Source organism: Megalops cyprinoides, chromosome 9 (assembly GCF_013368585.1).
Source record: "Megalops cyprinoides isolate fMegCyp1 chromosome 9, fMegCyp1.pri, whole genome shotgun sequence".
NCBI classification, from domain to species: domain Eukaryota; kingdom Metazoa; phylum Chordata; class Actinopteri; order Elopiformes; family Megalopidae; genus Megalops; species Megalops cyprinoides.
Genome location: NC_050591.1, coordinates 38018219 through 38030346, shown reverse-complemented (window position 1 = coordinate 38030346; position 12128 = coordinate 38018219). Strand labels below are relative to the sequence as shown.

Genomic DNA, 12128 nt, shown 5'->3' with positions numbered 1-12128 from the left:
TGAAGTGAGGTGAGGAGGGGAGTAATCTGACTACATTTAGGGAGATTGTAGCTGTATTCTGGATTATCTGCGGGGGTTTGATGGCACAGGCAGGAAGAGGGAGTTAGAGGGCATAGCTGACCGGTACTAAAGATCACTGTGATTTATCACCTTGGGACAGGAGGAACATTCTGAACCAGGATCAGCTTCAGGGCTGCCAACTGTCAATACCTCTACAGCCCACAGGTCAGAGGTCAACAACACATGGTATTAATTACAGACACTGGCACCCTGTTCGCAACACAGACGACAAATGTATGGGACGTATTTCAAAATGGCATTTTAGCTAATCAAATTTTAGGAATATCTCAGATCAATAAAATATAGAGCTTATTTTATTTAGGTAATTGTACTGTATGTATGAACTGAATGAAGAGCATAGCATCTTCCACATTAAGTTCGACTGTTATGAGCCATGGCAGAGACACTGGTCACTGGTCACACCTGTGGATCAGTAGGCCAGGTGAGTACACCTATCACACCTGCGGATCAGTAGGCCAGGTGAGTACACCTATCACACCTGCGGATCAGTAGGCCAGGTGAGTACACTTATCACACCGGCGGATCAGTAGGCCAGGTTAGTACACCTATCAAACCTGCGGATCAGTAGGCCAGGTGAGTACACCTATCAAACCTGCGGATCAGTAGGCCAGGTGAGTACACTTATCACACCTGCGGATCAGTAGGCCAGGTGAGTACACCTATCAAACCTGCGGATCAGTAGGCCAGGTGAGTACACCTATCACACCTGCGGATCAGTAGGCCAGGTTTCTCTGCAAGCTCAGATAACTGTCATGGAGGGAGCAGATAGAGTTTACCATGGCAACATGTGTGTGAAAAGCAGGGCTTACGTAGTGTACCAGTTATGCCATACCTGCACTGTTTTCAGAAAGGAGACACCTCCGAGACTCTGGCCGTCAGACGTCAGACTGCTGAGCTCATTTACAAATTATGGGCATAAAAATAAGCCTTGTTTGGGGGGTATCGGGTTCAGTGGGGTACGAGTGTCTGGAAGCTGGGAACGAGGACGTGCTCCCCTGCCCATGAACTAGCCGGCACGGCGGGGGGGGGCTTGACAATATACACTTAGGACAAGAGTCATCTGATCGCTCACATTTACAGGCAAATCACAAAAACTGCTCAGAACTGTGGGTGTGTGGCCCGGATTAAACCAGAGTGCAGTCTGCTCTGTCCATAACCGCCACAGCAGGCTGGAGGAACCGCTGCATAAGAAATAAAATAAAAATAAAATGTAATGATATCATAATTATTCTCAGTTTGATTTCTTTTATATCATATAGTTACACAATCTGTTCAGCAGTACTGAAAACAGAAGATGAGCTTCACCTCCTGAGAGTGCTGTGCTCTGGGAATGACACACTTTTACTGAGCTGCTGTCTCCTTAAAAGGGTGAAGACTTTAATCTCCCATCACCCCACCCTATGTGAGCGACCCCCCCCCCAGGCCTGTTTACACACGGCCCCGCATGGCACTCCACTCCATGCCCAATTGCCTCTGACTGACACGTGGTCCACTTCTTCTCCCAATTTACCTTTTCCAAGTGTCACACGGCAACAACAACCACCTAAAAACAACCACTTACCTACATACACACATATATACGTACATATATAAACCATACATCTAAACGGGTGCACACACACTCTCTCACAAACAGACACGCTCACACACACATACACAAGCTCACAAAAACACTTCACACATGCTCACACACTTTCACACTCTCGTTTCAAAGGTAAAAACATGCAAAGTAAGAACATGCAGTAAAAATTCATTTAGGGCAGCTAAATTAATAGTATCCAAAATCCCTGCTTAAAACGTGAATTCCAGTTCCCTTCCAGATATCACCTGTTTCAACCGGCACCAGATGTGTGCCTCAGCAGAAAAAGAGGTCAATTTTTAATTACGCTTTGTCTTGTTTTCTAACATAAAAACATAACAACAGCCTAATTACCCACAATGCACGGGTGCTGACGTTAATTCACACGCATTTAGGAACAGCGTGGTCTACATTCTGCATCTGCTGACGCAGGTCTGCCCCCCCGTCAGAGAGTAGTGTTCCTGGCCCAGCACACAGACAGACAGCCAGCGCCAGCAGGGCTCAGAGACACAGCCTCCTGTACCTGCAGTGTCCTGTCAGCACTGACTGATGCCTCCGGGTGAGAGGCCCAGCTGGCTGGCCACACGCAAGAGCGTACCGCTCAGGGCCTGCGCCAGGGGGCGCTGTCGCTATTCTCCCTGCTTCACCCAAACAAAGGAATGGGTGTGTGACCCAACACCGAATTAGGAGAGAAACGCTTACTTTACAGCTAATGCTAGAAGAAAGTCACTTCACACTCACTAACCAAAAACAGAAACGGGATCATAAATACAGAAATGATTATTACTCAATCGTTAGGAATAACTGGCTGAGTCTGTATTCATTTACACTAAACTGAGATTGTTTTCCACTTCCACTTCCACCAAACCCACTTGTTTACCTTTGACTAGTACAGTTGGGCATGCAGTCTCACCACCACGGCACAGGTTTAACCATATCAGCACTGTCAGAGCCATTTCTCACCAAACAATCATCAGCTGCTCTACTACACGCCAGTAAATGTGAGCTTCAGTAATTAAATGCCACTTGTCTAAGACACTCTGGTAACACACAATTTCTACCAAGTACTTGTGGTCTGTCTAGAGATACACTGGGTACAGACAACCTCAACCAAACACACAGTCTGTTAGAGAGAGGGGTCAGTGTGCAGGCTGTTTTGGGGTAACTGGGTGACCCACGTGCTGTCCGCGCTGTTCGGGGGGACGCAGCAGGGGCCCCTGCGTTTTCTCTCCTCCTCGCTTCACGGAAACCCTCGTAAAACGGGCTCGTTCACTGGAGTTCCCCACGGCGCCAGCCTCGTTAAGCCAGATGAGTTTCGCATTTGAAATCATCACAGCGTTGCAAATAACTGCCTCCCAGAAAAAAGAAGTAGGTCAAATACTTCCACAGCCCCATAAACCGCACAGGGTTCAGAGCAGAGTCCTTTATCAGCGCCCTGGAGAGCCTCACTTTCTACAGCAACTACGCATCTGCGGACCTTAAAGGTCTCCAAAGAACACACACTAAGATCTGCTTACTTTGAACATGGTGCTGATCATAAGGGGGTGTTTTGTGCACGCACACACGCGCACACAATCACACACACATACACAGAGTGTAATTATCAGCTTACGTTGACCTGAAATAGCACATTCTGTGCTCCAACCCCCACCAGCTTTACTGTAGAATATAAACATAGTCACCCTGTGCAGGCCATTCCCAGGGCTGTAGGAGCCCATGTATCAGACTCTGACCAAAGCAAGGCACAGGACCCATAATCCCAGGGTGCGTCAACCCCGGCCAAGCACACACCACCACTGAGTGACACTTTCCAACCAGAATAAACACACTCACCTGGTAAACAGGTGTTTCTGCAGATATCTGCACAGCACATATTTCACTACATCAGCACAGACATATCTATGTATGTATGAATATGTCTCTACATAGCATACATTTCATGAGTATATCACCGTGTATATGGCTGTACATGTGTGGGAAGACATCTCCCACCTGTGACAGCGGGCTTCTGTGTACTGGCTGCTGACGATGTGCCATCTACGGTCACATCTGAGATACTCCACCTCCTCTACTCCTCTGAGATACTCCACCTCCACTCCTCCCCTGAGATACTCCACCTCCTCTACTCCTCTGAGATACTACACCTCCTCTACTCCTCTGAGATACTCCACCTCCTCTACTCCTCTGAGATACTCCACCTCCTCTACTCCTCTGAGATACTACACCTCCTCTACTCCTCTGAGATACTCCACCTCCACTCCTCCCCTGAGATACTACACCTCCTCTACTCCTCTGAGATACTCCACCTCCACTCCTCCCCTGAGATACGCCACCTCCACTCCTCCCGAGATACTACACCTCCTCTACTCCCCTGAGATACTCCACCTCCTCTACTCCTCTGAGATACTACACCTCCTCTACTCCTCTGAGATACTCCACCTCCACTCCTCCCCTGAGATACTCCACCTCCACTCTTCCCCTGAGATACTCCACCTCCACTCCTCCACTGAGATACTACACCTCCTCTCCTCCCCCGAGATCCGCCACCTCCTCTCCTCCTCTGAGATACTCCACCTCCTCTCCTCCCCTGAGATACTCCACCTCCTCTCCTCCCCTGAGATACTCCACCTCCTCTCCTCCCCTCCTTTGCACATTAAACGCACACCATTTGGATGGAATAACAGCAGTTGAAACAGCCAGGAAAAAAGTCTCTCAACTTTTCCAAAAAATGAAAAAAGTTAAATGAAAGATCACTGCAGACGATTAAAAATACTTTCTATCTAAATGGCTGTAATCTCTGACTGCTGAACAAGAGAAAGAGACCAGCGATCCAAAAATGTGAGAGCATCTGGCTCAGGGCCTTTCAGAAATGAGAGACCCGAAACTGCCCTCTCCCTTCTTCAGCTGGTGGGAGGGGTGCAACACCCCTAGGCAGCCAGGGAAGCTACACAGGACGGGTCACCTGGGAGCTCCTCCTGACTCCCTGCTCCCTGTCAAATACATCCCTCACACACACACAACTGCACAACTGCACCTCACATAGCCAACATGCACCTCCCCTCCACCCGCCAAACACACCTCTCCCAGACACCTCTCTCACACACAGCCAGTGACCGCACACCTCTGTCACACACATCAGCCAGTGACCGCACACCTCTGTCACACACAGCCAGTGACCGCACACCTCTCTCACACACAGCCAGCGACCGCACACCTCTCTCACACACAGCCAGCGACCGCACACCTCTCTCACACACAGCCAGCGACCGCACACCTCTCTCACACACAGCCAGTGACCGCACACCTCTCTCACACACAGCCAGCGACCGCACACCTCTCTCACACACAGCCAGTGACCGCACACCTCTCTCACACACAGCCAGTGACCACACACCTCTTTCAGCTGAGAGCCACGCCGCTGGAGCACAAGGCCCTCACTGCAGAGACCGCATTCTGCTGCAATATAAATCTGCTGGCCGTCCGTCACAGCGCAGCCTGAGGGACAGGGAGCTCTGAGCTGGGCGGATTTCGTCGTTTCAGCGCACCATGCTGCTCTGCAACCAGAGGTGAAAATCAACCTCATCACAAAAACAAAGGGCTTGTTTCGCGGTGACGTGCTTTCAAAAAGCGGCTTATTAAAAACGTGTGTTGGCTTCTTCTCACTGGTACTGGGTTTTTAATAGCTTGTACTTCAACAGGTGGTTACTTGCCTAAGGACACACAGATACGCACATTTCAGTCAAAAACCTCACATCGAGCAGCAGGGAGCCACAAACTTAAGCCCTTCTAAAGAATCCAAGATTTCACAACTACTCAGGGGCGGAGAAAGCAGGCAGCTCCGCTGATTAAAAACGGTTACTTATGCGTGCAAACAAATATTAGTCTTGGCTCTGCATGCTGACAGACTTCTGCGTGATGTTCCTCACTCACACACAGCGAGTTCATTCCCAGTCCTGCAGAGGACACCTGTGCACCGAGCGCTCTAAAGCGACCCGTACACTGCACACCTGCGTCACACTGCACACCTGCGTTACACTGCACACCTGCATCACACTGCACACCTGCGTTACACTGCACACCTGCGTCACACTGCACACCTGCGTCACACTGCAAACCTGCGTCACACTGCACACCTGCATCACACTGCACACCTGCGTTACACTGCACACCTGCGTCACACTGCACACCTGCGTTACACTGCACACCTGCGTCACACTGCACACCTGCGTTACACTGCACACCTGCGTTACACTGCACACCTGCGTCACACTGCAAACCTGCGTCACACTGCACACCTGCATCACACTGCACACCTGCGTTACACTGCACACCTGCGTCACACTGCACACCTGCGTTACACTGCAGATCTGTGTCGCTCTTTTCCTCGCTTGGGAACTGCTGGGTTCCGTGACACGTTGTGTGCTTTTGTTTTGTTGTTTGCCTTTATTTCAGCACACTGAGTTCCACAGGCCTTATGTCCCTCAGATCTGGGTAACTGCACGTAATCCCGAAAAGTGTTTAAGCCTGTGATTAGCTTCCAAACACAGGCCGACCTTTTCCCATTACCTTTTTATCACGCTGTGAGTTTCTAACGCGTCTCATCTGTTGGGGGCCTAGTTCAGCTGCTCTGACGGCTTTAAAGAGCCAAGATCCCAGCCATCATTCACCACTTGTTTCTCTTTCTTTTTTTTTTTTTGAAAATGCGGGATTTTAACAACTTCTTTTAAAACAAAATTGGCTTAATAACAGAAGCAGTTTGAGAGGCAAACATGAGCTCACCTTTTTCCAGAAATATTAAAAAAACCCTAATATCTAATGAAGGTCTGTCCCTATCGCCGTTTGTGTTTTGTGGGTCACTCTGTGCTGCGAGGTGAGTTACCTGTCGATGAGTGTTCCGAACAGCAGCCGGACGGTCCTCTGGATGTTCTCTGTACACAGCCAACTCCACTGATCCTGGATCAGCAGACACAGCATGTCGAGAGCCACGTCTGCCAGGGCTGTCTCTGCCACTGTAACCACAAGAACACACTGTAACTATGACAACACAGGAGTATGGTCACCACTAGAACACATTCACTGGACCCATGAGAACACAGGAACACAATAACCATGAGAACACAGGAGCACTGTAACCAAGAGAACACAGGAGCACTGTAACCAAGAGAACACAGGAGCACTGTAACCAAGAGAACACAGGAGCACTGTAACCATGAGAACACAGGAGCACTGTAACCATGAGAACACAGGAGCACTGTAACTACAAGAAAAGACACTGTAACAGTGAGACCAGTGGAGCACAATTGAACATTGTAACTACAAGATCAGAGTGACATGATGAAACAAGAAAACACCTATACCCAGCAACAGCAAACATATATAGATACAAACAGGGGTCTGTACTACCGTGACCGCACATCCACACAATGACACAGAGACAAAGCCAAATCAGAGACTAACTCAGACATACACTGCAGTGCTGCACTAGAGAAAGGACCCTCAATTATAATATATCTCACTGTATCAGCGCGCAACATCAGGTTTTCTGGTCATCTTGCACATGTCCTTCAAACGTTAGCAAAGACTGCCCTCTAGTGGCTTTGCAATCACAGCGCACCCTTTTCGCACTTTTAACCTGGCTGCGCGCATAACCTGGCCGACATATATTTCAGCACCACACAGTGTGTGTGCGCGATTACTGCCACGCTGCATTTCCTGGGCAGGTCTGCATGGAACTATAATATCAACATTAGTCTCTAAAGCCAGAGTGAAACTGTGGCGACAGTGGGCTGTTCAGCTAATCTGACAGTAGAAATCCTGGTCTCATATCTCTGCTTTCTGGACTCATCTCACACTACACTGAGGAGTGGTAACAGGCCTTCAGGCCTCCAGCAGGGTCAGACCATCTCTGCCCTGAACCCCGGGCTCTCAATCTGAAACACATTTCTCCTGAGCAGAGAATAAGCAGACGCAGACTGAGGAGACTCTGGCTATTTGGATTCAATTAGCAGCATTGACGCTCCAGTGCCACACTATGAGAGATACTTTCCACATGACTTCCATGAGATCACACTTTCCTGAGACCTTTCCCCCGAAGCTCGGAGGCAGGTAGGGAGAACGGCTGTCACTTCTGGACTCCTTTCAGAACAAAGTAACACACACTTTACCATGTGGCCCAGGAGAGATACCTGCTTACCTGGCCTGAAACGCTAAGCACTGGACCACCATTCTCTACAACGGGAATCTTTCACGTCAGACCAAAACCCAGATGATCAGGACTGAATCCTTTAATCATGCTCTGCTGTTGCGTTTCTCTTACAGCCACTGGCTGGTGTGTGCATGGTGATGGTTTCCATAGTGAGGAGGTGAGATCAGACGCTTCCTGCTTGAAATCCCCAGGTATCACCCAAGCGTTCCTGTCTAACTCCGACACTGACGCAAGAGAGGGCTCCACTTCCACACAGCGCAAACATCCACCACACCACGCGCCAGGGGTGATGTCAGAAATTCCAGCAGTCCACTTAAGTGATTGGCCTGGCCCCCATTCCGGCTCCTCTCCACTCATTTTTTTTCAGCATAAAGCTAATACCGACGGCTTATACTGTGTCCAAAGTAATCAGCTGCTGTTTGCACAGGCGCACTGCGGCGGGGGCCGCTGGGGGACACGTGTGGCGGAGCATTCCTCCGCCCTGCGCTCATCCGCAGCTCCGGCTGCAGCGCTGCATTAGATCAGGGTTTGGGGGCAGCGGAGCGGGGCTGCATTAGATCAGGGTTTGGGGGCAGCAGAGCGGGCCTGAATGAGATCAGGGTTTGGGGGTAGCGGAGCGGGGCTGTATTAGATCAGGGTTTGGGGGAAGCGGAGCGGGGCAGGGCTGTATTAGATCAGGGTTTGGGGGCAGCGGAGCGGGGCTGCATTAGATCAGGGTTTGGGGGAGGCGGAGCGGGGCTGAATGAGATCAGGGTTTGGGGGCAGAGGGGCAGGGCTGTATTAGATCAGGGTTTGGGGGAGAGCGGAGCGGGGCTGAATGAGATCAGGGTTTGGGGGGTAGTGGAGCGGGGCTGTATTAGATCAGGGTTTGGGGGCAGAGGGGCAGGGCTGTATTAGATCAGGGTTTGGGGGTAGCGGAGCGGGGCTGTATTAGATCAGGGTTTGGGGGGAGAGCGGAGCGGGGCTGTATTAGATCAGGGTTTGGGGGTAGCGGAGCGGGGCTGTATTAGATCAGGGTTTGGGGGCAGCGGAGCGGGGCTGCATTAGATCAGGGTTTGGGGGAGGCGGAGCGGGGCTGTATTAAATCAGGGTTTGGGGGAAGCGGAGCGGGGCAGGGCTGTATTAGATCAGGGTTTGGGGGTAGCGGAGCGGGGCTGTATTAGATCAGGGTTTGGGGGGAGAGCGGAGCGGGGCTGTATTAGATCAGGGTTTGGGGGTAGCGGAGCGGGGCTGTATTAGATCAGGGTTTGGGGGGTAGCGGAGCGGCAGGGCTGTATTAGATCAGGGTTTGGGGGGAAGTGGAGCGGGCCTGAATGAGATCAGGGTTTGGGGGTAGCGGAGCGGGGCTGTATTAGATCAGGGTTTGGGGGGGAAGTGGAGCGGGCCTGAATGAGATCAGGGTTTGGGGGCAGCAGAGCGGGGCTGTATTAGATCAGGGTTTGGGGGGAGAGCGGAGCGGGGCTGTATTAGATCAGGGTTTGGGGGGTAGCGGAGCGGCAGGGCTGTATTAGATCAGGGTTTGGGGGAGGCGGAGCGGCAGGGCTGTATTAGATCAGGGTTTGGGGGTAGCGGAGCGGGGCTGTATTAGATCAGGGTTTGGGGGTAGCGGAGCGGGGCTGTATTAGATCAGGGTTTGGGGGTAGCGGAGCGGGGCTGTATTAGATCAGGGTTTGGGGGCAGCGGAGCGGGGCAGGGCTGTATTAGATCAGGGTTTGGGGGTAGCGGAGCGGGGCAGGGCTGTATTAGATCAGGGTTTGGGGGAAGCGGAGCGGGGCAGGGCTGTATTAGATCAGGGTTTGGGGGCAGCGGAGCGGCCTTCTACACAGGGCCCTTTACTACCCTCTGCACACGGTCCTTCACCACATCCTGCACTGAGTTCCTGCAGCCACAGCATGCTCTGAGGGTGTTACTGATTAATAACGGGATCCATGATACCTGATTCACTGAGGGAAAAACAACAAATAGCCCAGATCGAACACTAGTTCAGGCAATTTCTGCTAAATGGGCTCAGTTTATTAAACAGTTTATTAAGCTCTGTATGAAGATTGTTTTTTAAGTGGCTGAAAGGCTGTACTTTGCCAAACCACTATCATTATGTTAAATTGTTTCTTACCTGTAAAACAGTCAGTTAACTTTCTAATTTACTTATTCCTGGAACTCAAGTCTACCATGAACACTTCAGAGAAAATGAACTGGTCCTTCCTGCAATGGGTAAGCTATTGCCTGCATTAATAACTCTCACTTTGTGGGGAAAAAACACCTCCTGGCTGCAGTGCTATATTTACATTATTCTGGTCTTAACAGAACTCACCTTGAATTAAGCTCTGTTAACTGTATTAAATGCTTTTAAATTTGGAAGAACCTCAATCAAATCCCCCATGAGTCACTTTCTGCTGAGCCTAAATAGAGGTCTTGGGCCTCTCTTCATAACTTTTGTGTGTGATACCCGGGACCAGTCTTGTTGCCCCTTTGTGTGAGAGCCCGTTTATAATAAGAATTAACATGTGAAATTAACATTCTTTTTGGTTACCATTCACATATTTACAAGCATATAGCATGAGACTCATATACAGGCTCTTACGCCATCATACAGAGAGAGAGCAGCTCTATGCTGCTGTCCCTGGCGGGTTACAGGCCGTACCTGGCTCTTTACCCGCTGCCTGACTCAGCACTCCCTGTGGATGCTTCTCTGGTCCTCCACAGCACACAGTACCCACTTTCTCCTGCAGGTGGCAGTCTTTCCAGCCATCAGCCTCCCGCACAGCCGTCCCGCTCACCAGCTTCTCCTGCTCCTTAATGAAGGCCTCCAGCCCGCTCAGAGAGAGCCCATTAAACACCTGTGTGAGCAGACCACACCGAGCTGACATCAGACCTAATGATCATCACTCAGAAGAGCCTCACGCCACAGGAACCCAGCACAGAGCAGCTACCTCTCACAGCACTACATTACTACATAATCCAAGACAAGGGCTTGAATAAGATACTGAGAGAGCTGATACCCTGCAGAGAGCTGATACCACAGTTCAGATGCATATTTTCCAAAGACGCATGTTTTCAATGTTTCTTTTTACTGCTGAAATAGTTGAATTCCCTTTTAAGATGAAATTGTGTGGGAAATACTTTTGGAGATGCATTATTTTCAAAACGTTTTATGCCTGGATGGACACACATTTTGAGCAGCCATGCCAGCCCTCTCCTACGGCTCTCCCTGCAGTTTGTGATGAACTGTGAGGACTGTCCCTGTTGGCTGGTGTGATGGAAAGGACAGGAGTCCGTTCCTCACTGCTGGGTGGTGTAATGGAGAGGAGGAGGACTGTCCCTGATAGCTGGTGTGATAGTGTGATGGAGAGGAGGAGACTGTCCCTGCTGGCTGGTGTGATGGAGAGGACTGTCCCTGCTGGATCTCCTCTGCAATGTACTCACCGTGCGCTCTTCATCACAGCAGTAGGTGACTTTGGGCTGCATGTCGGACACGCTGAGGACAGGAGCAATTTTACTGGAGAACCTCAGTCGCGACCTGACGGCAGAGGAGGAAAAACAGCACTTAGCACTTACTCATTCATTTACAACACAAAGCACAGAACCCTTGGATAAACTTCCCAAACATACATACACATCTGAGTGTAAAAATCACACGCATGGTGAGCTACATGATTTGGCAAAACTGAGGCACATGAAAGTACAATGCAAAGATCCTCACAGAAAAACATATCAGCCTGACTTTCAGTCACTGTAGGATGACTGATCATGGTGGAGTGCACACACTGCTGTCTTTATGCTGCCGTGTGTTTGTGGGATGCGAGACAAATTTCCCCAGCGGGGATGGAAGTCACTCTGGATAAGAGCATTTGCTAAATGACCTAATGTAATGTAACGTTGACAATAATCAATCAATGAATGTTTTGGGTTACATCACATATACATATGATTAGAAGATGAGCATTCATACAGATCTCCTATTGTTCTACAGCTGTTCTAGGAAACTACATCTTCCAATGCACAAACATCAAGAAAAAGCACCAGTGAGAAACCGAAAATCATACAGAATAAACACACACACCCAGGTATTAAAATACGCAGTGGGGACACAGCTGTACCTACCTGCTTTTCTTGGTGTCTGACTGCATTTTTGGCTCACTGTCGCCATCTATCTCATCTGTGGGGCTCTGTGGCTCAGAACGCGGGAAGGCTGTTTTCAGGGTATCCACGATGGCGTTCACCACAATCTGCAGCGCGTTCACACAGTCAGACTCAGACACACTG

General features: G+C 50.0%; 1 protein-coding gene across 1 annotated transcript in view; it reads right to left on the bottom strand.

Annotated features, from left to right (window-relative positions):
* The window catches only part of LOC118782905 (sorting nexin-19-like), a 35731-nt gene that overhangs the window by 18192 nt on the left and 5411 nt on the right, over positions 1-12128 (bottom strand). The window contains exons 6-9 of the mRNA XM_036536525.1: positions 11967-12091; positions 11289-11382; positions 10507-10702; positions 6540-6669 (exon numbers count right to left, since the gene is read on the bottom strand). Of these exons, the coding sequence (XP_036392418.1) occupies positions 6540-6669; positions 10507-10702; positions 11289-11382; positions 11967-12091 (545 nt within the window). The remainder of the gene's footprint in view (positions 1-6539; positions 6670-10506; positions 10703-11288; positions 11383-11966; positions 12092-12128) is intronic.